Source organism: Rutilus rutilus, assembly GCF_951802725.1.
Source record: "Rutilus rutilus genome assembly, chromosome: 20".
NCBI lineage: Eukaryota > Metazoa > Chordata > Actinopteri > Cypriniformes > Leuciscidae > Rutilus > Rutilus rutilus.
The window spans coordinates 30559229-30585214 of NC_140225.1; the positions used below are offsets into that span (position 1 = coordinate 30559229).

Here is a 25986-nt window from a genome sequence, read left to right on the forward strand (position 1 = left end):
AATAAGAAGCAAAGACAGAAAGGGTTGCTGTGATTTATTTGAGCTAGCACAGAACTTGTGCAATTACACCAACTATTTGTAGATGCTAAAGTATCATGGTAGCAATGTGAACATTATAACAACACATTTGCTCGTAAAAAACAAAAAACAAGACTGAAACCGGAAGGAAAAGCCATCAATACACAGCACAGGGTAATAAAACTACGGAGGCCAAGCCTTGACATTTTCTGGCCAAAGTTGTGAATGCATGTCCTTGAAGCATGAACTCCACACCATTTCTCTTCTCTGAGCCTGGATCTTTGTGGCTCCTGTATTAAAATATCTTCATTGATTTAAATGGAACGAACAGAAGAAATGGATTTAGAGTCTGAAATTTTTAATACACATCATATTCGTTATGGTTTACATTACCTTTGGGGAAAAAGGAATGATTTCTGCTGGAAACAAAATACGGAAACATGTAGCTCAACACCAGGTGCTTTTGACAAGATAGCGAAACTTTTACACATATTTAGGGTTCATTACTTGATGTAAGTTTTCATTCTCTTAGAGGGATTCCTTCCCCAGCACCCACTTCAGAATGAATGCTTTTCAGTCCACGCTTTCACTGGCATTACCTGCCAAAAGGTTAAGAATAGACATGAAACATTCTAACTGGATCAAGCAATTACAAAGAATACTTGAAAATCACTTATTTACATTCAGAGGTAACATATACATCCCTAAACCTACTCTTGGAAGGTCCTTTACAAAGGCTCAAAACTGAATTCAAATGTGTCCAAGTTCAGTTGCTCAGTAAAAGAACCAGGAAGGGGGGAGAATGACATGGGTTCCTCAGATTCCAGAGGGGTTTCCTCTTCATTATTTATCTGTATTGTGTCCACACTATTAACGTCCATCACAGTTACGTCCCCCAAAGAGAGTTCAACAGATTTAAGCACTTGTTGATCAAGATCTTCCTCTTTTGAGTTGTCTTCTTTTTGAATCTCAGGTTTTAAGAATGAATCCTCAAATGCTTGTTCAAATTTTGAGTCCACGGTGTTGGGAGATTCTTCGCTCTGTCCAACCTTCGAGTCTTCGCTCTTGGGAGATAATTCGCTCTGGGCAACTCTTGAGGACCTGTTGGGGGGTTCTTCGCTCTGGGCAACTTCTGAGTCCTCGTTCTTAGATGGTTCTTCTCTCTGGGCAACTCTTGAGGGCCTGTTGGGGGGTTCTTTGCTCTGGGCAACTTCTGAGTCCTCATTTTTTGGGGGTTCTTCACTTTGGGCAACATCACTAGCGCTTTTGTCTTTATTGTTAGACTCTTTACAGCTTGAGTCACTGTCTGACTCATCTTTTTGAGCAATTCTTGAGTCTTCATTCTTGGGGTGTTCTTCTTCTTCTGCAATTCTTGAATCAACGAACTTGGGGGATTCCACTTTCTGGGCAACTTCTGAGTCCCTGTTCTTGGTGGGCTCTTTGCTCTGGGCAACTCTTGAGGACCTGTAGGGGGGTTCTTCGCTCTGGGCAACTTCTGAGTCCTCGTTCTTGGTGGGTTCTTCGCTCTGGGCAACTCTTGAGGACCTGTTGGTGGGTTCTTCGCTCTGGGCAACTTCTGAGTCCTCGTTCTTGGTGGGTTCTTCGCTCTGGGCAACTCTTGAGGACCTGTTGGTGGGTTCTTCGCTCTGGGCAACTTCTGAGTCCTCGTTCTTGGGGGGTTTATCTTTTTGGCCAACTCTTGAGTCCTCATTCTTGGGGTGTTCTTCTCTCTCTGCAATTCTTGAATCCACGTACATGGGGTATTCCACTTTCTGGGCAACTTCTGAGTCCTTGTTCTTGGGGGGTTCTTCGCTCTGAGCAACATCACTAGCGCTTTTGTCTTTATTGTTGGACTCTTTAAAGCTGGAGCCACTGTCTGGAAGTGTAAATCCAGAGTCTTGTTTGTCACCAACATTGGCACTGACACAAGTTTTAACAGCAGAGCTACTACTGTAAAAAATGTCATACAAATCTTTTGCTTTTCCTGCAGCAAGAGTGGTCTTTGGCTTTACCATTTTGGGGGACGGGTCTCTGGCATTAGAAGGAAGCTGAGGAGGAGGACGAAGGATTATGGTGAGCTTCTGCTCATCCTCAGGCACTCCGGGAGCAGCCACATCGGACTCAAGAGTAACAACACATTCACTGGGAGTAACAGGTTTCATCTGGGCAACATTTACCACTTTTGGCGCTGCAGTGGGAGATGGAAGTGGTGCTGCAGTGGGAGATGGAAGTGGTGCGGATACGTTGAAGATATCTACAGGGCTGACAGAGGGCTTTGTGTGCTTTAATTGCACCTCTTCTCCACTAAATGCCTTGGAGATGAGGTCTGCTGACAACGCTGGGCCCGTCTGAGTTCCTGTTACAGGACCAGCAGATTTGTCACAAGCAGCAGGTGGTGTTGGTTTATTTTGCACACCTGTAAAAGACTTCCTAATAACCATAGGAGATATGGGAGGTGGTAGATTAGGATTACTTGTATTTTCGTTGTATGCTAGCCATTCACAAGAGGGGGGAAGCACAACCTTTCCTGACAATTTCATAGCAATGGATTTTGCAGCAGCTATAGACTTGGTAAAAGGATCTAGCTCAACATCTGCGTTTTCATTTGGCGCCTCTTCATCTTCCTTTAAAAATTGTGCCGCCATCCTCTCTGCCTCCTTCTCCAGTGCTGTCTTCTGTGGCTTTTTCCGACCGAACTTCCCAAAGCCAGCTTTTCCAGCAGCATCCTCATTTTTCTTGCGAAGTTTAGCAAGCAAGGCAGGGCTCGGACCACATAAGACTTTAGGAGGCTCGCTGGTTTTCTCTGGCTCTGCTTTGACATCTTTAGCATTGAACTTCCCTGTGCTCTCCTGGTCATCTTTGAAATAACCACCCTTGCCCTTCTGGTGCAGTGTTTTATCATCCTTTTTATCATACTTGCCGTTACTTTCTTCATCCCCGTCCCACTTTGATTTCGGCCACTTCCCCAGGTCCTCATCTTTAAATTTTGACTTCTTATCCTCGGCCTCCCGAGTGTATTTGTATCTCTTATCCTCTTCTCTGCCATACTTGGCCTTCTCCTCTTCTTTACCATATCGGCCCCTCTCGTCATCCTTTCTAAATCTATATCTGTCGTCCTCTTCTCTATAACGACCATGTTCATCATCATCTCTGTTTCTAAATCTGTCCCCTTCATACCTGGATCTATCCCCTTCTTCCTTCCTGTACCTATATGTGTATTCCTCTTCTTTCTTGAGCCGGTTTCGTTCATCGTCATCTTTTTTATACTTCGCTCTCTCTTCCTCTTTCATCTTGAATCTCTCATCATCCTCCTTGTATTTCAGTTTATCTGTATCCTCTTTCTTGTACTTCTCCTTAAGTTTATTCTCATTCTCTTTGAGGTTCTTGTACTCCTCTTCCTTGCTGTTCTGTGGTTTTGTCTCCACTTCATTACTTGACATTTTTCCTCCTTTGGTGTGTTTGGATTTCTTCATTTCCTGATCGTCGTCTTCACGTTTTCGTTTGTGCTCTGAACTCTTTTGGCTCTCTAAGCCAGCCTGACGGTCCAGGTTCCTCCTTTGTTCATAGAGGGGATTTTCATACATTTTTGTCTGTTGACAAAATCAAACACATATGAGGCAATCACATCTGGTCAAACAAATGAATAAATTGCAGTCATATCCCAATCCTAATCAAAGCTATTATGAATATCATATGTGATGGTTACCTTGTATCTCTCATTGTGAGTATGGCAGGTGACATGGGCCTCAGCACAAATGGGATCACCAACAAACTCTTCACATAGCTGGCAGAAGAATCCCCTCACAGGGATCAAGAACTCAGAGCCTAGAAGAGGGAATGCAACAAGCATTAAATATCTACCAATAGTGTGTAATGATTTTTGATGGCTGGTAATTTACCCTTTCTCTGTTCCAATGATGAGGCACACTGCAAGAAAACTACAGTTTCTATAACTGCAATCAACATTAGGGAAAGGAATCACGAAGAATTTAACGGTTCTGGTTCACTGATCCTCAGATTCCACTTAATGATTCCAGTTCCTTATAGTTGTATGTGCTGAACCAAATGCATCACTTTATCTTTAACGTAATAAATGTGTTTTATGACAAACAATGCCATCTTATAAAGGCGTTACCTTTGGCTGGCTTTGAAGTCCTCTTTCCAGCTGGGTGTTTCTTTTCACTCTCTGATTTTGCCCAAGGTCTGTCATAAGGATCTAGAGTCTATAGGAGAGCAAAACAATGGATGACTGAAGCAGATGCAACTGGCAGAAATAAACATTCACAAATCAAACAAACAACAGATATCATTACATATATATGAGCACACATACCTTCCTATGGGTTTTGCTGTGCAAATGCATGAAATAATCAAACATTGAACCACTGGTAACATTGCAGTTTTTACACCAGTGGTTTCCCGCATCGTAGTACTCAAACTGCTCAGCAGCGTCCAGGGAATGGCTGCTCAACTGAGGAGATGACTTGGGTTTTTCAGGAGAGGCTCTTGCTTTTGACGAGGCTACCTAAATTAATTTAGGCAGTACAAAAAAATGCATAAGTCACTAAGCAAGCAATAAAATAAAGAAGAAAAAAATGAATCAAATACTCGAGGAACCGAAGTTTAAAAGAATGAGCAGAAGCTTTTCAAAGAAATGAATATAACACTTCAAATCCTAATTGTCAATCATTAAAGTTTGTCATAAGACACTTACCTTTGCAAAATAGGCCATCTGTTTCCAGTCGGGGAGAAGTCACCCAATGGGTTTACTACTTGAATTTAATTGACTATTGTAAAATAAATGGTTTTAAAAAGCCAACGAAATGGATTTTATATTATATAACAAATTAAATTAGTCAAAAATCACCAATGCAAAAAAAGGACAAGAAATTTCAAGATTTCAATACACTTTTGCAGTGAACATCTTTCGATTTTTGAGAAATAAATTAATATAGTAGCTGTAGCAGAAAAACAAAGATAAGGAAAACATTTATCTTAAAATCAATATTTCTGATCACCATTATATAGTATAGGTATTAGGGCTGTCACTTTACATTCGAAAATCGATTGCACAATCGATCGGACCAACCAACGCAAGTTTCGAAAACGAAAATAGGGAATCGATTTTAACGGCCTTCTCTCGGAGCGCGTCCAGCTCGTCACGATACACCCGCAGCGAACGCGCGTCACACAGCAACTGCATGTTTTGACAAACACACATAACAGCGAATTATACTTCTGCATAATGCGTCTCTTTTTACAACAAAACAGTGAATTCTGCCGGTATTCAGACAGTCTCATGCATACAGATACAGATTCGGGCTACGGTCTACAATCGCCTACGTAGGCGAAATTTGTTTGACATTTCTAATTGTAAACATGTTGATGAATGCAGTAATGTTTTTCATTTATGTTATGGCTTATTGTTTTTTCGAGAATGTTGCACTCCTGTTTGTCATTGTGCACGAAACTTCACGCCAATAAATCATCAGGAAAATTTGCTGACTTGTGTGCGTCTCAAGCGCCCTCTTTATGTTCGTTCTAATGCCTGTTAGTTGTCCGTGGATTTGCCCATATTTGGCGTTTAAAGTGGAAACGTTTTTAGACATGGAAGATCGATTTTACAATTGATTCAATGAACACTTATGTCTCAAAAATCGAACAGGATTTTTTCACAAAAGTGACAGCCCTAATAGGTATTGGGAGTAGTTATAACTGGTTGCATGCAAAATTAAAGAAATAATTATCTACCAGCTATGAGTAGACAAGCCTATGCTATAGAAATAACATCCCTAAAATTGATGCATTCCAATATTACAGAAGATGTTGATGTCCTGTGTCAGAATTACAATATTCCAGCAGCGCTTATCTCCAAACAGTTGTGTTTTAGACCAGTGTAATTATTTAGCAGGAGTTAAAAACATTGTCTCTACCTTGGAGTAACCCCTCAAAATAGAAATAGAAGTTAGTCAATATCAGACAAATAGATGATTTTCCCCCCACACTAAAATGTTTGCAAAATAAATACAAGAAAGTCTCACAGATATGACTCCAGGTAAATTACTGTACTGTACTGTAAGGAGTAAAACAGTGGTTTTCAAATTGTGGTATGCTATGATACCACCAGCGGTACACAAAGTACCTCAGGTGGTACACAAATCTGGAAAGTTACTATACTTAAACCAGGGATGTGCCCGAAGCCGAATATTATGTCCGGAAAGGAGATTATGCTTTCTACTGAGCCTCTAAAGCAGGGATGGGCAAACTCGGTCCTGGAGGGCCACTGTCCTGCAGAGCTTAGCTCCAACCCTGATAAAACTCACCTGACTGTAGCCTTTAGTAATCCTGAAAACATGAATTAGCTGTTTCAGGTGTTTGTTTAGGTTTGGAGGAAACTCTGCAGGAAAGCAGCCCTCCAGAACAGAGTTTGCCCATGCTTGCTCTAAAGGGACATGGTAATGGAAAAAAAATACGAGATGGGAGAAAAAGGAAAAAAAATTCAATGCTTTTGTGTTCTCTTGCAATTATATACTTTGCAGGGATCAGGGAGCCGCTATCAATATGCTGGGTATTGAAATAGCTTTTTAAGTGCACGCTCGCGCATACTCTTGTGTATAGGGAACGGTGGTACTGACCACACATTTTAGAAGATACGATTTTTGCCAATGATGCTCAGGATTATTTCTGCACAAAATCCTCGACATCATCCTGTTAGTCATTTAGTCATATATAATTTAAACATAGCTTTGTGCATCTAGGACTCCAATGCACAGGCGGGATGCAAATTGGTGTGGTGTTGACCACTCTCAGGCTGCACATTTTATTCTATGTGCTATAAAGAGCAATAAAAAGGTAGCAGCATGTTGTTCTGTTTACTCTCAAAGCAAGCATTTAGGTGCTAAAAGGAAAGGCAAGCTTTGATACCAATGTTACATGTCAGTGAGTGTATGCATATTGAAAACCTTTCTAAAAGTTGCTATTGTGGCGTATGCATGTTTTTAAATGTTACTTTTCAGGCTCCTTCCACAGATCTGTAAAGGCATCCAGCATGATTAATCAGGAACAGGCCTACCTTAATCAAAATATGGCATTATCTAGTCCTTAACCTAGCACTCAAAAAGATTTGCCCAGTGACTGTGCTATTTGGATGGTTTGATTTGATCAAAGGTGGTACTTGTCTGGAAAAGTTTGAGAACCACTGGACTAAAAAGCATCTGTGAAAACAATTACCAAATACATTTCGGCCTCATGAGCCGACCCTCTTATGTCAGAGGACTTCAATCAGGCCACTGTCCTGCAGAGTTTAGTTCCAACCTGCTTCAGCACACATGCGTTTGTATTTTCAAGTGATCCTGAAGAGCTTGATGAGCTGATTCAGGTGTGTTTGATTAGGGTTGGCCCTAAACTCTGCAGGACAGTGACCCTCCAGGAGCAGGGTTGAAGACCTCTGCTCTATGTAAAGTAAAACGGCTTTGAACAGGCTACTGATATGACAGGAGTACGGAAGCTTGTTTCCACCACTGAATAATTAATAAATGAATAATAATTGTGACTTTTTATCTCATAATTGCGAGTTAACATCTCGCAATTCTGACTTTATTTCTCAGAATTGCGAGATATAAAGTCAGAATTGCGTGAAATAAAGTCGCAATTGCGTGTTATAAAGTCAGAATTGCGAGATATAAAGTCAGAATTCTGACCTTTTTTTCTCGCAATTGAGACTTTATATCACGCAATTCTGACTTTATAACACATAATTGCGAGTTTATATCTCGCAATGCTGACATCTTTTCTCATAATTGTGAGATATAAACTCACAATTGTGAGATTTAAAGTCCAATTCTAAGGGGGGAAAAAAGACAGATTTTTATTTATTTTTTTTACCTCAGAAAAGTTTATGTCTCACAATTCTGACTTTATAACACGCAATTGCGACTTTATATCATGCAATTCTGACTTTATATCTCCCAATTGCGACTTTATTTCTCAGAATTGCGACTTTATATCATGCAATTGCGACTTTATTTCTCCGAATTGCGACTTTATATCATGCAATTGCAACTTTATTTCTCAGAATTGCGACTTTATTTCTCACAATTCTGACTTCATATCTCGCAATTCTGAGAAAAAAAGTCACAATTCTGACTTGATATATCGCAATTGTGAGAAAAAAAGTCAGAATTGTGAGATAAAAAGCCGCAATTATTATTATTTATTTATTATTCAGTGGCGGAAACAAGCTTCCATACAGGAGCCTTCATCTCATGTGAACATTATTTTAAATACTTTCTTTAATTTAATTATTGTGAATATTTTCTTTTTTCTTTTAAATGATTTCTTTTGGGCAGTGTTTCCCAATCCTGGTCCTGGAGTAGAATTAAATGCCACTTGAGATCATTTCCGAATGTGCATTCAACTGCTCCTGGGAAGTTTGGAAGATGTATGTATAACTACTTGTATGTTGATGTTTATGACATCAGGTGCGTTAGAGTCACTTTCATTGGAGCAATGTGGCGGTGTACTTTCTCTTAATTAACTACACAAAGACACAGCAAGGTTTTTAAACTCTACTTCTAGAAAGTAAAGAACAAAGAAAGCGCATCAGGTGTGTTTTGCTTTTTTGTTTTAAATTTATCTAAGAAGCTACTGTAAACTCCATTGAGTCTGTATTGTGGTAATCCACCTGGTTTCTCACTGACACACCCCCTGCGCTCGTTAAGACCAGGGGCCTGTTCTTCATACGTGGATTACTCAATTAGCTGGATTTCACTGTTGACGATTTGACATGATCCAGGATTATTAGATTCTTCGAAGCTCATCCTGGAGTTGCTATCCTAGCATCAGGTCCATAAGCTCAAACCTGCTCGGGAACAGGCTTATTTAATGTAAACAGGATTAGATCGCATCTTTAAGCGGAGGGGATACTTAAAGTCTGCCCCAGCCACGGCTACTTTCTTACAAGAGTACCCTTACGAACCAAGGACTATAATAATTTAAAATAGCCTAATAATATAAAAATTAATTAGCAAATTTGATATTATAATGTTGTGTATCATAATATAGAGACAGGCAGTTTTACTCATAATCTCATACTCATAATGTACAGTGAAGTCTATGCCGTGCATTAATTTGAACGGTGACGGGTATTATGGGAGTGGCTTGATGCTGATAAAAATGTTCTTGACCCTTAGACTCATTACTGTAGTCACACAACAAATCTGCTTCACAGGTAAAATTAAATGAATTGCTAATGCATGTACAACAAAAATGTAAAGCCTGTACAAATACTAGAAATCATGAAATAATGGAAATAATTGGAAATCGTGTAACAAACAGAACACACTCATTTATCTATTATAACTTTTATGTCATTTAGTGGCTTGGCTGTTTCCTTAAAAAGGTCTAGAAATTTGGCAAGTTTTTCGTCAGGTGTGTGATGTTCTGTTTTAGTATGATGTCATTACGTTGCTGCCGCCAGCCAATCACTGCATTACTGATCATGGTTTCGAGTATCGATATAGCTGCCCTTACTAATGAACACAAGAACACGCAGTAATCTCAGACTTAGCCAGAGATCAGTTAGCACGATTAGAAGATCTGGCATCTGTCAAATCATCTCAGATGTATTAAGCAAGGTACGAAGAACAGACCCCGGGACTCAAAGAAAATCCAAAGCTTCCCACTTGTATTTACGACTTTGTGGTTGCGTTCATGTGCGATCAAATAGGATCTTTCCGACATGATTTGAACACACCATAAGATTTGACTATGAAAAAGCCAATCAAGTGCAAGTACCTTTCCTATAACAGAATTAGCAACTCTACCTTAGTGTATGTGCTGGTTTTGGCCCCTGATTTCTCTGGGCTTCTGGCCGAATCCTTCTTACTCTGAGGGGGCTGCTGCACATAGTCCCCAGAGATCTTCGAGTCTTTGTAGTCTATACCGAGAATAAGTGCAACTTTGACCAGCTCTTCATGTTTTTGATCTGCCTCTCTCTGTTCAGCACGCAACTTAGAGATTTGGGCCATCGCATCCTCTTGGAGCTGACCGAGCTCTTTAAGAAGAGGGTCCTTGTGTCCATCCTTCTCCCTTCGCTTCTTACGAAGAAGCTCCCCTAAAGGTTCAAAACAAACACTGTATAATACAATGAGCCCTTAAATATTATAAAGAAAACACTTTCAATTTGCACTTAGAGGGACATACCTTGCTGCTTTCTCAATGTCTCCACATCCTTTAAAAGATTTTCTTTTCTCTTATGTCGGAATATTTTTTCCTTTTTTAGTTTTTCAAGCTCTTCCATGACCTAAGACAGAATTTTATTAAAACCTTAATTTTACTCATCAGCAAAAAAGCCATAAAAAAAACCCAGAGATGTGAATCATGAGGTATTTAACAATTTTGCTTCTGATCAAAGAAAGCCAAAGAAAAGAAAAAAAAGAAACAGTTCTTGATTCCCAACCCTACAAATGCAATAGTTCCTTCAAATTTCATGGGAATTACCTTTTGTTTTTCGCTGGCTGTATTCTTATCTTCCATTTCTTTCATCTTAATGTCAGTGGTGATCGCTTTAGAGGCCACAGGATCCAATTTAGAAGGTGCTGAAAGGATCATCAAATCATGTTAGTTTAACTGTAATGTCCTAAGTCTAAATCACCTAAAAATCTCTCATCATTTGCTCACCAACATGTCATTCTGAAACCATGACTTGTGTCTTCTATGCAACACAAAAAAAAGGAGACACTTTTGAAGAATTTTCACTTCGCTTTTTCCCATAACCAGGGCTAAAATGCTAAGGATTTTTTCTTCTGGCCCGGTCGGATCAGTGGTTCACATTTTTACTTGCCCCATAAATATTGTTTTCATTGTTTTTTTAACCCATAATACTTCAATGTAAAGTAACACTGCATAGTCTGCGCTGTATAAAATAAATATGGATGAATCCTTATTAAAGCTACAGAAATGACTCAGTCAAGAGCAGCGAGTGATTTCTGTGTGCATGCTTTCCGTGTGCGAACAGAAAACGTCACGCGAATACAGAATTTAGTTTTTTTTTTTCGAGTGTTCTTTTGTTTTAATTGTTTTAAGCGGCTTGAATGTTTTAATTGGCAAGACGTAAATACACATGCAAATGATAAACAATTCAGTCAACTGTCCTTAACATCTTCAACACTGGGCCCAGGCCATCGGGCAGGGCAGTCCCTATTGTTGAGCCCTGATAATTCACCGTGACCACGTCTGTAAAAGCTCCAAAAAAGCTCTTGCTCAGATTCTTGTTAGAAAACAAACAAACAAACAAAAAGCTGCTTCAATGCCGTGACCCAGGTTTGATATCACTGACACCATTTAAGGGTTGGGAATTCAAATTCAGAATCGGATATAAAATTAAAATTGATTCCTCGTATCCATTCCTTTGTGTGTATTTGAACATGACTTTAAACCATTAAGTTTAAAGTTTGTTTTACATTAATATTATGACAGGAGTGAAGCACAAAGCTTTGTTTACAAAAGAAATAATAGGTTAGCAATTAAATGTTAAAGCCATGGAAACGTTTGGATTCGTGACGAATGAGAGAGTTGTGCGTGAGGCCATAAATTTAAGCTCTGTCGGCTTTGTATTCTGTTTTGCGATCTGGTCACCCGATTATCAGCGAATTTAACAATATGCCATTAGTTATTCCACTGGACATGGAATCTCGTTTCTTTTCCCAAATCTTCACTCACGGTACCTTTTTACTTGCACGTCAAATTCTTTTTAACACCATTTGTGCTTGTTATTATACTTGGCAAGGCGCGTCAAGTTTATTTGTAAAGCGCGTTTTACACGTGCGGCTGATTTTAGTTTCGCTTTCTCTGGCAGCACAAAATCAAACATAGCCGACATGGCCTTGTCCTTGTGGAAGATAAAATTCACTCTTCAGACCTTTTAAAGGGGTCATATAATGGTACATGCACTTTTACAAGTTGATTGCACTGAAATGTCTGTTGGCAGTGCCTGTACACAACCATCCTATCATGATAAAAATCCATCCAGTGGTTTTGTTTTAATCTCCTTATATGTTTGACCATCTCTGAAATCAAGCCGTTCGATATTGTGACGTCATAAGATCGTACGCCCCTCCCGCTATTGTGATTGACAGCCGTGTTTCAACACAAGACCCGCCCTGAGCAAGCTGTGACAGCCGTCGTCATAGTAGTCCGCCATTGTTGATATGCTGGAGTAGAATGGCGTCTACGCGATTGTGGTGTTCTGTTCTTAGATGTAATAAGGAACACAGCAGTCATTTGGATGTTCCTAAATCTGAGCCGTTATAGAAGCAGTGGCTGAGTTTTGTTTTTGAAGCGATATGCCCAAAGGATTGACGCGGGGATTCCCTCACGGGGATTCCCCACGATCATCTGTGCTTTCATGTTTGCACGAATCATTTCACACCAGACAGCTTCACAAACGAGAAAAAACGGATCGGTACCAACGTGTTCCTGCTGAACCTCCAGAAGATGTGAGTGTAATGTTTTATTAACCTTTATATTAGTATTTATATTAATCTTTGCGAAATTTGCAAACCTTGCTGCAGGCTTCATGATGAATGCGTCTAAGGTTTACACTCAGGGTACATTACGGCATGTTTTCTATGTACGACGTTCTCAATATAATTCATAATCCCACGTTTATAACGAATAACACGTGGTTATTGTGTTAGATACGGTCAGAGAATGTCTAATACGGTGTACCCACAGAACAGAGGGGCGGGGTGAGCAAAGCTCATTATCATTTAAAGACACATGCACTGAAACGGCGTGCTGAAAACAGAGCTGTTTTTGACCAGGTAAAATTAGTGTTTTCTTACAATACTAATGAGAATTTTTAATTAAAGTATATTACAAACTTTTAATTTAGACCCTAAAGAATCATATTAGCTTGTACAAAAATGGCATTATATGACCCCTTTAACAACAAGTAGAAAACATGAAGGTCATAGAAAAGAGCTCTTTCCTGCTCGTGTCCCACATCCCTGATCCCTCTCCAAGCGCAGAGCGGTAGGCTTATCGCGCGTCTTTGTGTGGAAATATAAAACAAATGTTTTTTAAATATTTAACTTTATTATATTATTTAAGTTGATATTATTTACTGATATTTATTTCAAGGCTTTAGTGTGATGTTTCATTGACAGAAGTGCTCAAATTAACACGCTTGTCTGTTACGAAATGGATGTTTGAGCCTCGTTTATTATTATTTTATTTAAAAATGTATTTACACTAGGGTGACCACCCGTCCCGCTTTGCGTTGTTACCGCACAGCATTTTCACCCCTTGTGCCGCACGTCGCATATTGAGAAAATATCCCTTACTTTCATCAGTCTATTTGTTTATCATAAAGAGAACGTGCATGCGTTCTTTTCCCTTTTTAAGAAAGCATTTTAATTATTCTTTTTGCGGTGTAGTTTTTCACCTATATTTAACAGCGCTTCATCAGAAGTACAAATACAACAGCCGTTTTTTAAAATCCTATCCAATGTTTGAAAAGAAAGGAGTAAACACCGTCACTAGGTTGTGACAGCTGTCAATCAAAATGTGGAGCGGTGATTCGTTCCATGTGTTCCCTGTCAGAGAACAAATGGATAATTCGGTCAATTAAAATTTTAATTTAACAGAATTGATCAACTTGTTGCCTGCTGTGGTTGTTTTAAATCACATCCTTTCTAAAAATATGAGTTTTTGATTTAATATATTCTTAATATAGGCTATATGGTTCTCAACTCCAGTCCTCAGGACCCACCGCTCTGCACATTTTGTATGTCTCTCTTATCTGACACACTCAGTTCAGTTCATGGAGTCTCTCCTAATGAGCTGATGATCTGGTTCAGGTGTGTTAAATAAGGGAGACATACAAAATGTGCAGAGCAGTGGGTCCCGAGGACTGGAGTTGAGAACCACTGGGCTATAAGACTGTCAATGATCTAATTTCATGTTGTTTTATATTTTATTTATTGCTTATTTTTGTTGGATTTTAGTTGGACTTGGTCATAACTGTTTCAAAAATAGTTATCTGCTTGATGCCTGCTGCCTTTGGGCTCAGTGATGTTGAATTTAAATGACATGTAAAATAAAAGACATGTTATGTTACATAGTGATGTAATGTGTTTTCTGGAAGGGTCTAAAGAACAAAGAACTTTTATCAGCTGAAAGGCAGAATACAAATGTTTTTATTAAGTTAGATAGACATTATAACAGTTTCAGGTTATGTTTTAGTGTTCGTAACATGTCCCACACAAACTTATAATCGCCCCACATTTGGTTTGTTTGATGGTGGTCACCCTAATTTACACCCCCCAAACACTGTGCCACCGTTTTGATAACTACACAACCAAGACTTGCATCTAATTTAATTTTTACTCTGGTCGTCTTGCTTCTGGTCTGTGCGCATTTATGTGTTTTGGAGGAGGCATGGCTTTGGACGGTGATTTGCAGGGAGGGTATGCTTTCAATGCTAGCAGGCTAAAGTTAGCATTTCCCAGATCACCTATCGAACCTTTGTCAGTTGTCAGTGAACAGTTGACAAACGCATGTATAACAGCCTAATAATAATCCTTCTGCCGTCTCTATAATAACCTTAATCAAACAACAAAAGAGAAAATTCACTCTCTGTTTTTTAACTGAATTGTTGTAACTATATTTGTAATATATAATTTGTTCATAAAGTGAGGTGTTATTTTACATTTGAGTACAGTTTCTGTACCTGAATACCTGAAAATGTTTAAATAAATAAATAAATAAATAAATAAATAAATAAGTAAGTATGTATGTATGTATGTATGTATGTATGTATTTTTTAAATATATATTTTTTTTTTCATACCTTATAGGAATCAAAATTAGGAATCAATAAGAATTGGAACCGATAAGCAGAAACGGAATCATAACGGAACTTTGCTTCTTGCATTTGTTCTAAGCAAACGCAATATGCCAAGTCAAATATGCTGGACAGAAAATCAGAATTGAGAGCTGCAGTAGACTGGATTTTCAGAGAACAATGAATTTAAATTATGTTGTTTCTAACACAAAGTTATCAGATGGCCTACAACATCTAGATAAGACCTGCTTTATGGTGCATTTGTGATCATTTATTAGCTTGACAGACTATGCACAGTCATTGTACAGAATACACCTGTGAGACAATTCTTCAAAAACTGATCCACTGAACCAACAAAAGGGCTCCAGACTAAGGCCACGTCCACACGAAGCCGGTGCGTTCCCGATCCGATATTTTTTTTTTTCTCGTTCAAAAAAAAAATTACGTAAACACGGCATCGTCTCAAGAAATATCTGCGTACACACGAAACCACTGAAACCGACTGAAAACGGTGTAGTATATATGCCAGACCAGTATAGGGCGCTGTAATTCTGCCACAGAGATACACTATACACGGAGAAGAAGACTTTGAGCATGCGCATAACCTTGCGCGCTGTATACGAACCTATGATACGAACCAAGAAGAAGAAGACAAAGATTATCGCTTTTTGCTCACCACAGTTGCAGAGAAGCAATAGATTTTGCTGTAATAAAGCTAGTAGGCTTAGTAGCTTCTGCAGCACGAATACGATCATATACGTCCGCCTTTATTGTTGTTGCTGTTACTCGTGACACAGACGACACGTGATGTGATGACATCATCGTTTCACAAAATATACGGATTGGCTGTACACACGAAACCGCAAGGGTGTCGTTTTCAGATTTATCCACTTTGGGACCCGGTTTCAAAAAATAGCGGTTTCAGTCTCCCAAAACGCCGGATCCGTGTGGACGAAACGCCAATACGATAAAAAATTTATACGTATACAGCGAAACGCGTCTCCGTGTGGACGGGCCCTAACATTTGAGAGCAGTAGCACCGGCGCCACTAAGTTCTACAGATGGTGGTGCTGGTGCCAGCACCTGATTTGGCGGTGGGGGGGGGGGGGGGGGGGGGGGGGGGGGGATAAATTTAAATAAATCAATTTTATGATTGACATATGATTTATGTCAATCATAAAATGACAATTGTTTTGCATTAATAAGTGCAGTAACTAATATTACATGTTTATTTCTTGGAAATGCACATTTGAAAGTAAAGCACTGAGCTTGAGTTGGGATGCAGATAAAACTTACTTATTAATAACAGTAACATGTAAAAACCTAATTTTTATAGAGAACATTTTATTTTTATTGTTGGTCATCTCATTAAAAATAACATTTAAGTTAGGTAATATTTGGAGCTTTTAAGTGCTGGAAAAAATGTGAAGCACTTGAAAGTCCTTGAAAAGTGCTTGAATTTCATTCTCAAAAGGTGGTACGAACCCTGAAATGAATAATGTATACATTAGACTATTTCTGCCACAATATCATGGTTGCAGTTAGCATTGCTTCATTAAATCCATGATGAATGTTGGTGATTTGTGGACTGAAAAGCCTTCTATAACTTGTTTGTTCATGGCACAATGTTTCTCCTGGTCAGCACTGTTTGATCTGATATGGTTTATAACAGACAATTCTTGGTCAAATTCAAACGCTTCCTCACTGGATCTCCCAGCGCTGTGTAGAAACAGTGTCACAAGATCGAGATCGTCCCGAGAGTACCTGTCCTGAGCTCGCAGTCGCAGGTACTGCACTGCACTGTCTATTATTGGTCTGAGCTGATAAACTGCCCGCACTACGCAACTCAAACAAGTACTGAGGTTTCGTTCCGCTTTTGTTTTGTTTTGTTTGCCATTTGATCTATTTCATATGCAACATAAAAGGCAGTTCTTATTAGTTGGGCAATGTGGTGGTTGCACCAGTGCAACCTCTAACAAAATTGACTCGCACCGGCAAGAAAAAAGCCCACAAAATGCGACCATTTGGTCACAGTCTTGAGCCCCGAACAGCATACGGTTTGGAATGGCATGAAGGTGAGTACATAATGGCTATGAACTACTCATTCAAGCAACTTCTTGTGAAGAGGCCGAGTACAATCTGTATTGTTAAAAGCGCTATATATAAATGAAGGTGACTACTTTAGAAGGTCACTTACCTTTTTTATTGTCGTTTTTACTCTCACTTGTCCCAGCTTTAATCACTTTAAGAAAGGGTCGCTCAAAGGTAGGTAGGTTGTAGGGATCCATTGGACTGGGAGGAGGTACTGGCATACCTGGAGGTGGGTACATCGGCCATCCCGGGGGCATATATGGAACATAATTGCCATATGCATCGTAACCGTGTGGAGGGAAGTCAGGCGGCATTACTCCCCGTGGGGGAGGGTATGGGGGCACTTGATGTGCCGGGAGGCTGGGTTGGGAAGGATATGCCTGTGTCGCAGGACCCACAGTGGGTGTCGTAGGCCATCTGCTTTCTGTGACGGCAGGTTGAGGCTCTTTCTTGTTCTGACTATGTGAGCGTGGAGATCTCTGTTCTGGGGAAACTTGCTTTTTCCGGCTCTGTTTTGAAGTGCGATTGAAACTGCTACTTCGGCTTCCCCTGCTTCTGCTTCGGCTGCTACTCCGACTGCGACTGGAGCTCCTGCTGCTTCCACTGCTGCTGCTGTAACTCCTACTACGGCTCCGGTGCTTTCTATCCGACTGCCGGCCAGCTGGTGTCTTCTTTACAGGGGCGGCACCGTGGAGGCGCTCTTGCGTCCTGGCGGCCATCTTGCTTATTTCGGCCACACCCAGGTCTAAGCCAATTGTTTTCAGCAAATCTTGTATCTTTTCATATTCCTCTACCTCCTTCCTCACCTTGACGTCCTGTGGCCCAACTCCAGGTGGGAAGTCCTCAGGTTCTTCCTTGGCGTGTATCTCAGGTGTGGCCGAGGAATGATGCCTGTTGTCTCTCTGCGAATGGCTCGTCACATTTTCTGCAGTATGGCCAAAAGTGTAAGGTGCAGAGCCATGTTCTCTTCTCTGAAGATCACAAGACTGTGGGAAACTTGTGTCTGGAAAGCTGGAATCTGCTGGAACCTCCTTAGCAGGTTTCACCTCATCACCCTCTTCATCTCCATAGAGAAATTTCTCTTCATCTTCAATATCTGTTAGACTCTTTTTCTGAGAATGGGCTGCCCCTGCTATCATTCCAAGCAACTCTGTGAGTTCTGCCTTCTGTCTTCCTTTCTCGTAAGGGAAGAGCAAGTCACTTCCACCCTCTCCGCCTGGCTGGAGCTTGCCAATCAGCTCTTCAAGAACATTACCATCAGAAGTTTTCCCCAGCATGGATGCAAACAAGTCTGGATCCATGGTTTTGGAAAGCGCACAGAGAAGCTGTTCTGCCTCATGTGAAAGACCACCGTCTGGATTTCTTCGAGGAGAATCACTATTCTGAAATACATTGATTAAAGCATCATCATTAAATCTTTCTTTACATTCAAAGAGTAAAGCCAACTTAATGACCAACTAAAGCCATGGTCACACTAGACTTTGAAAGAGACACATTCCACAGTCTGTGGCTTTTTAAAAAACATTTTATTTTTATGTTTGGGATGTATTATAAGCAATGCACTCCGCTTTACTGCAATCCTGCAGACTTACAGTTTGCTGTAAAGTCAAGCTATGACACATCAATCTTCTATTGGTCACGTGTCTTCATGCAATTCAAATTTGCAGGGCAGATTTCACCAAACTTGGGTTCCTGCCTCCCACATTCACATACATATAATTGGAAGGGAACACAATGAAGGTGTAGGATGACCAACTAAAGACCACAACAACAAACCGTGTCAAACTACAAATTAAAAAGCAGTGCACGATTGCAATTGCCTCCATTAGCATAAATTGTTTCCTCTTTCAGGTCAACCACAGATATTTGAAGGTAACTATCGCCACTATGATTCTCCATTAGAGATGCTCCACAATATATCCGAACCATATCGGTTTTCAGACGACTTTTAATCGTTCATTCTCATTCTTGTTTCAACATTTAGATTATCCACTCCATCATTTAATACTCACTTAAATAATTAAAAACAATTCTCCAATGAATGTCCATTTTTCATACTGCATTGTTAATGTTGTGACCCCATGATTCACTTGAAGCATTTATAATGACTTTTTTAAGCACTACTTTTTTGGTTTTCAAGGACTACAATCCAAGATATCATATCATCTTTTGTATTTAAGGATTTTTAAAACTCAAATTACAGATATAAGGTATCCAAAATAAAACTTACAACATATTTAATAATATATATTAAATACAAAGTTTATAATGGCTATTATTGTTCAATAAATAATATTTGATATTATAATGTTGCTGTACTTCGTATTATCAGACAGGCTGCAGTGTTAATTTTGCGTGAAAATATTGTATTTTTTGTTTTTATTTTCGAAAAAATATATTGTATTTTAAGTAAAGCACTTTTTAAGTACCTCTTCATAAATATGGCTGTTTTCAAGGGTTTTCCACGACTTAAATGTCAAAAAGTAAAATTCAAGTACTTCTTTAAGCACCTTGTACGAACCCTGCTTCTTTTATTTTTTATTTAATTTTTACTTTATTTAGATTAATTTTATTATCAGCCATAACAAGAAAACAATTATCATCAGCGTCCAGAATTTACATATCAGTTCATCCCTGATATGAAATCATGCACGTCTTGTGTGAAGTATGTTTCTGGCTTGAGTCTCTTAAATTGAGACTGCAATGCCTGATGTGAAGAATTAATATTAAACAATAATAGCTTTTGATTTAAATGTGACCTGTACATTTTCACTGTCAAATAATAATTTCCCAAGACATAATGAGAGGTAGTTACCTGCACTAGCATGGGAGAATCCGTCTCGGAGGAATCCATTCTTTTCTTCAAAATTGACTTTGCCGGCTTCACAAGCATATCCTGAATTTCCTTGCGTCTCCGAGCCTTCTCAAGCTCAGTAAAGTCCTCCTCTTGCGCCCTAAATTTACCTGATTTGACTCTCTTGTTGACGCTGCTGTGACGACTCCTGCTGGAGCCGCTGCTGCTACTGCTACCACTACGACTGACACTGCGGCTCCTAGCATGACTCCTTGCTCTGCTTCTCGCCCTGCTTCGACTCCTTTCTCGGCTGCGGCTTCGTGGCCGGCTCTTGCTCCTTGCCCTGCTCCTGGCTCTACTCTTATTGCGTCCACGACTTCCGCTTCTGCTTCTGCTTCTACTTCTACTGTAGCTCCTCGCACGGGTTCTGCTCTTGCTTCGCGCACGGCTCTTCGCTCGTTCGGGACTCCTGCCGCGACTGTAGCTCCGACTCCGGCTGCGCGGTCGACTTTTGCTGCGCGCGTAGCCAGGACTGCGACTCCTGCCCCTGCTCCGGCCGCGACTAACACTGCGCCTCCTCGAACCCCTATCGCTGTGTCCATCATGGCTTGACCTCCGTGGAGAGTAATAGGGCTTATTATAGTGTGATTCTCCTGCACCATAATCCCTGTCAACAGAAATCACCACATCATAAAAATGCCACTGAAGTACAAAGCAAACAATTTCAAATCTACTGAGTCTCTGGGCTCAAGTAAACATATTTCCATAATTACACATGATTGCTTCAAGCGCTGTGGTATTGAATATTGCAGGGCAGGGGTGGGCACCTCTGGCTCTCGAGATCCACTTTCCTGCAGTTTAGCTCCAACCCTGATTAAACTCACCGGCCTGTAGCTTTCTAGCAGGACCTGAAGACCTTGATTAGCTTGTTCAGGTGTGTTTTATTAGGGTTTTGGAGCTAAACTCTACAGGAAAATGGATCTCGAGGGCCAGAGTTGAGAACCCCTGCACTAGAGTTTATGCTGCATCAGAGAACGCTGCCTATACTAACTTTGAATAGGATGTAGAGGAAAAATAAAAGAGTTTGAGCAAGTGCTGCTCCATGTAAGCAAAATTTGAGAACATTTTCTATTTTTTAAATAGGCAGGAAGGCCAGTTGTTTCTGAAATTCAATTTGTTGCATTATTGTTGTATTTTTTAAAGGATAAATGGATTTACACCTCCATCACATTCTAGCATGATGTGAACAAAAAGTCTTGCATAAAAAAAATGTGTAAGCCCGATGATGGCGATACTTGGAGAGTAGGACTCTAAATACAACATGATACAATTTAATTGCTAAGAGAGAAGTTAATTACATTTTCTTAAAATATTATGTACAAATATGACAACACAAAATGTGCAATATCCATTGAAAAGACTGTTGGAAGATTTTCAAACACTTCTATTAATTGACAGCTTTCATTCTCAAAACAGGCAAAGAAAAGTTGGAATACACTACATGACCTTTGCCCAGGTGTTTTTTTATTTTATTTTTTTACCTATTTGCTGTGCAGATGAGGGCCAGCCTGACTTGATTGCATAGAGTATTTTTTGGTATTCTGAGCTGATGTTAGAATACATATTGTTTACATTTGTCAATGCACGTTTCTGTGCGAGTTGCGTGTGTTCGGAATGACGTGAAAGTATTTTAGTATGTGATCCTTTTAGCGTACCGTCATTTAGTTTACAATGCCCATATTTAATATTCTTTAAATAATAGATTAAAGGGGTCATATAATGGTACATGCACTTTTACAAGTTGATTGTACTGAAATGTGTGTTGGCAGTGCCTGTACACAACCATCATAAAATGATAAAAATCCATCCAGTGTTTTTTTTTAATCTTCGTATATGTTTCCTCCTGTCTCAAATCAAGCTGTTCGATATTGTGACGTCACAATATCGACGCCCCTCCCACGATGGCTGATTGACAGCAGCGTTTCAAACACAGACAAAACAGTACATTTTCTATGTACGACGTTCTCAATATAATTCATAATCCCACGTTTATAATGAACAACGCGTTATGGTTTTTGTATTATTATTTTAAACGGTGTACGCACAGAACAGAGGGGCGGGGTGAGCAAAGCTCATTATCATTTAAAGACACATGCACTGAAACGGCGTGCTGAAAACAGAGCTGTTTTTGACCAGGTAAAATGAGTGTTTTCTTACAATACTAATGAGAATTTTTAATGAAAGTATATTACAAACTTTTAATTTAGACCCTAAAGAATCATATTAGCTTGTACAAAAATGACATTATATGACCCCTTTAATATTCTTTTCCTAAAGTTTGCATGACTGTAACTTAAAGTATTAAAGATATCTTAATATCCTTCTAGTAGATTCTCATTAATAAACTGTTCTTTTGAATCTTCATTTTTAAGGTCCTATATGGTTTAAGAACATAGAAATGGGGATCCCAATGCGACTCCATGTTCAAATTGTTAAATTTGACCAATTTTAATGGTCAAAAAACCCAAATGTAGGTAACCCTTCAAACAGCTATTACTTTGTACTTTTTTTGTTTAAAATTAAGATTTCAAAAGGAAAGTTTAAGCCAGAATCTAAAAATCATACTGCGATATCTAATACTTTTTAAGTGACAGTCATGCAGAAAAACAATATTTATGGCACTCAGACAAGTATGTTCTATCTATGCAATTGTGTTGATATTTGTTGTTAAAAAAAATATATCAGCTGTATGCAAAGTGAACCACATTTGGTTTTTGGCCACTGAACATGTGTACAATTTACCAATTTACTCATGGAGCCACATTAAGATCTCCATATCTCTGGGATTGAGCCACACTGAATTCACTTTAAAATGAAGATCCCAAAAGAACTCTTTGTTAAAAACAAATTATAAAAGAATATTAAGATATCTTTAATACTTCTTGAGTTACAGGCAAGCAAACTTAGGGCAAAAAATACAAGAAGTGCTTTTCCCCATTTTTGAACAGTCACTGACCTACCAATATCCTTATGAAATTAAAATAATGATGCTGCCATGTGTGGAGGGGCTAAAAAATAATGGTTGAGATGCTTTAGAGATGCTTTCTCGTTCATTCGTTTTTTTTTTTTTTTTTTATGGAAGTGGCTGCATTATAATTGAGGAAGATGATCGCGCTGTGTGTTTCAGTCTGTGAAAGCAGTGGAGAAACGTCTCATCAGTGAACACAGTGTAAGGTTTGACAGCAGTTTTGTCAAGGGAGGTTTTACAAACTGACGGAAAGCCACAGAAATATTCAACGAGCATGAAAAGTCTAAACTTCATTGTGATGCCATTCAAAAAAATAAATAAAATACAACAACGCTGCTCTACAAAACACCCCAGTTACTGGCATTTTATCTGACGCCTGCCAAAACTCAAGACACAGCAAGGCATGTTTTGAAGCTAATGTTCAGGTAAGCGTCCTTCCTCGGAAAGAAGCGGGTGTCTTTTCGGGGTGACAGCACCCGTGATGGCATTTTGTATGACATGATGCTTGAACATAGAGAGAGAGAGTGGATTCAGAGGAGAGATAACTGGCTCTCAGACACAATCCAGAATGAAGTCATTCAACCGCATGCCTGCGCTATTCAACGTGTATGCCACAAATAGTCCGTACTATGGACTCACAGCTGATGGAACCACAGACTCCAGTACAATCGAGCAGTTCGCACTGACGCTGCAGTATGTGGACGAGAACTTGGATATTCACTCCGCATTACTTGGATTTTACAGTGCTCCCGACCCCTGTTCAAGTCCATCAAAGATGTTTTTCTCAGACTGAACATCTCCATGGACATCGTTTCGATGGAGCTTCTAACAGTTTTCGGTTGTTCATGGCTTAGAAAAACATGCCTAGCGTCCCTCTTCATCCACTGTGCCAACCATTCTCTTGACCTAGTTCTGCAGGAGACTGCGCTGAGGTGGGTCTCATCACAGATTCAATTGACTTTGTTCAGGGTGAAGCTGTGGTAATCCATGAATCAGCAAAGCGCAAGGATCTCTAGGAGTCCATGTTTGGCTGCGATGACATAGTTACCTTACTGGCCATATGTCCAACAAGATGGTTCATACGAACAATAGCTATCAAACGTGTGTGTAGAGCCTACAGAGAAATCGCTAAAACACTGGAGCAGCTTAAAGATGACAAAAGTGTGAGAGGAGAGACAAGATCTAAGGTTGGAGGCCGCTCAAGCAAGCAACGAAAGCTAATACAAATGGCCTCCTCTGTAGTGAAGCTACAGCTTCGAGCCGTGCGAGTTGTGACCTGGAGTTTGCAGCACACCAAAGCCAGCGTTTGAGTGTGCCGAACTGCTGGGAAGGTGCATGGAGGTCATCGGGATGATGCAGAGGTGGATGACATGCTACAAACTGCATCCAGAGCGGGACTTCACACTCCAGGTGAGCACAGGGTGACACAAACCCCAGCTCGTTATAGACACAGCGCTCGCCCTCCACAAAATAAATATATAAATAAATGTAAGCCAAGGGCGTTTGTGCGGCACGGGCAGCCATACCTTACCATACCCAAGTGCTAAAAAATTAATTATAAATAAAATGCATCAATATTTAAATTAGCTGTAAATTAAATCTCTTTAAATGCCAATACAAAAAGAAAAGAATTATACATTGACTTTGGTATATAGGCCTACATTATTTGCTCTTAGCGTTCATTCTGACTGTCTGACGACCGGAGCACAACAGAGATGAAGTTTATACTGTAGGGCTTGTGTTATTAAAGTTTATTATAGCTGAAATCCTATCTATGTAAAAAAATATATATATTTTCCTGGGCGCCGTGAACTGCTGCGCACTCGCGAGTGTGTACAGGCCTGCAACGGCGAGGTCAAGATTTTCGCTTAGTAAATTATCTTTTCCGTTTGTTTCTCGCCAAACCCTACGTGCACCTTCAGAACACTTGGAATATATGACACAATTTGCATGGGATTATTTCATGACACGTTTGAATCTTTCTTTGGGAAAAAAAATACTAATAATGATTTGACATGGAATGACCCTAGTGTTTTAAAATCAATTTAGGATTTTAGTGCATGCAGTGTACATGCAGTGTATTCCAGCCTTAGCAGTCAACATATAGTTCAATCACTAGGTTGCATCTCTTACCGCACATAAGGAGCCTCTGCCCCTTTATAGCCTGATGGATGGTTCAGCTCATTGCCCACAGTTATGACCAGACTGTGATCAGCGGGGAGACCACGAGGAGGCGATGGACTGTACCTCTGTTTAGGAAAAAGATAACATACCTAACTCACACATGGAATGAATCAAATAAACAAACAAAAACATTTTTACTGGACTTTTCACTTTTACTGGACATAATTATTAAATAAATGGTAGGCTCTGACTGCTCTCGAGAAGCAAGGCACACATGCACAGTTTTACCATGGTACACTACTGATATCAGATGTCAATATCATTGTGGTATAATAATACCATAGTGTTTTATATGACACTTTGCATCATTGCATTCGGTCTATAAACGCATGGCACCAACGTACTTTGTTATTGGTACACGACAAGTAACCTAAACGTTATATAACGGAATGCGACGGCACTGCGATAGTACTTTATTTCCATCTTCACATGCTATTTACGTATACGTGGTACTCCACAGAACCACATGATGTTACCGTAATGTACATCCGAAAAACATGGTAGAAAAACGGCCACTTTATAGTGTGTTGTCGGTGTAAAACAAGGCACTACCAGAGAGTAAGTTGCATTACTGCAGTGTTTAGTTTCTCTTCATACCCCATAGCCTCTTTGTGGCCGCGCTCCTCTGTATTCATCGGGCGGATCTCTTGCTCCTGGGGAGTATCTCCTCCGCGGGGAAGAGCGCCGGTACGGGTCCGGAGGAGCGTGGTGTCCCCGGTCTGAAGGGTGGCCTGGTCCGGGTCCGGGACGAGGCCCGAATCCGCGAGACGGCGGAGGATGATAGCCGCCTCTTTGCGGCCTAGAACCGCGATACATAACGACGCTTAACCGCTGTTTCCGCGTCGGAGTCGATTCCTTATTATCCCGGTTGCGGGATAGCGGTTATCCCTGCAAAAAGTAAATGTGCATTCAACAAAAAACTCCCTGTTCAGAGAAAATATGAATGAGAGCGTATGCATTACAGTCGAACAACGCTCTCTGTGGTCGCTTCCTGTGCCGCCATTGGCCCGCATTCACAGGATCT

The 25986-nt window shown here is 40.0% G+C and overlaps 1 protein-coding gene across 3 annotated transcripts; it reads right to left on the bottom strand.

Moving 5' to 3' along the window:
• Positions 1-17: 17 nt before the first annotated feature.
• Positions 18-25986, bottom strand: znf318 (zinc finger protein 318). 3 transcript variants are annotated; one of them, XR_014625656.1, is made up of 13 exons: positions 25560-25986; positions 24912-25027; positions 19772-20417; positions 17063-18338; positions 10519-10616; positions 10222-10321; positions 9843-10132; positions 4352-4543; positions 4154-4241; positions 3725-3843; positions 733-3608; positions 412-617; positions 18-308 (listed from the first exon to the last, which is right to left on the bottom strand). XR_014625656.1 is itself a non-coding variant. In XM_084392293.1 (11 exons), exons 1-11 carry the CDS (start codon positions 25776-25778, stop codon positions 747-749), a joined length of 6006 nt encoding a protein of 2001 aa, XP_084248419.1. In that variant the 5' UTR covers positions 25779-25986; the 3' UTR covers positions 18-746. The 3 variants fall into 3 exon arrangements, 1 of the variants encoding a protein (XP_084248419.1); XR_014625657.1 differs by having other exon boundaries at positions 412-3608; XM_084392293.1 differs by having other exon boundaries at positions 18-3608.

What these genes read in the sequence shown, in the direction of transcription:
- znf318 (XM_084392293.1), bottom strand. Translation starts at nt 25,778, where the DNA reads ATGTATCGCGGTTCTAGGCCGCAAAGAGGCGGCTATCATCCTCCGCCG. An exon ending in TAAAAACGACAATAAAAAAG is followed by an intron (nt 10,617 to 17,062) that starts GTAAGTGACCTT and finishes TGATCCTTTCAG; the next exon opens with CACCTTCTAAATTGGATCCT. An exon ending in GACTTCAAAGCCAGCCAAAG is followed by an intron (nt 3,844 to 4,153) that starts GTAACGCCTTTA and finishes TCCCTCTTCTAG; the next exon opens with GCTCTGAGTTCTTGATCCCT.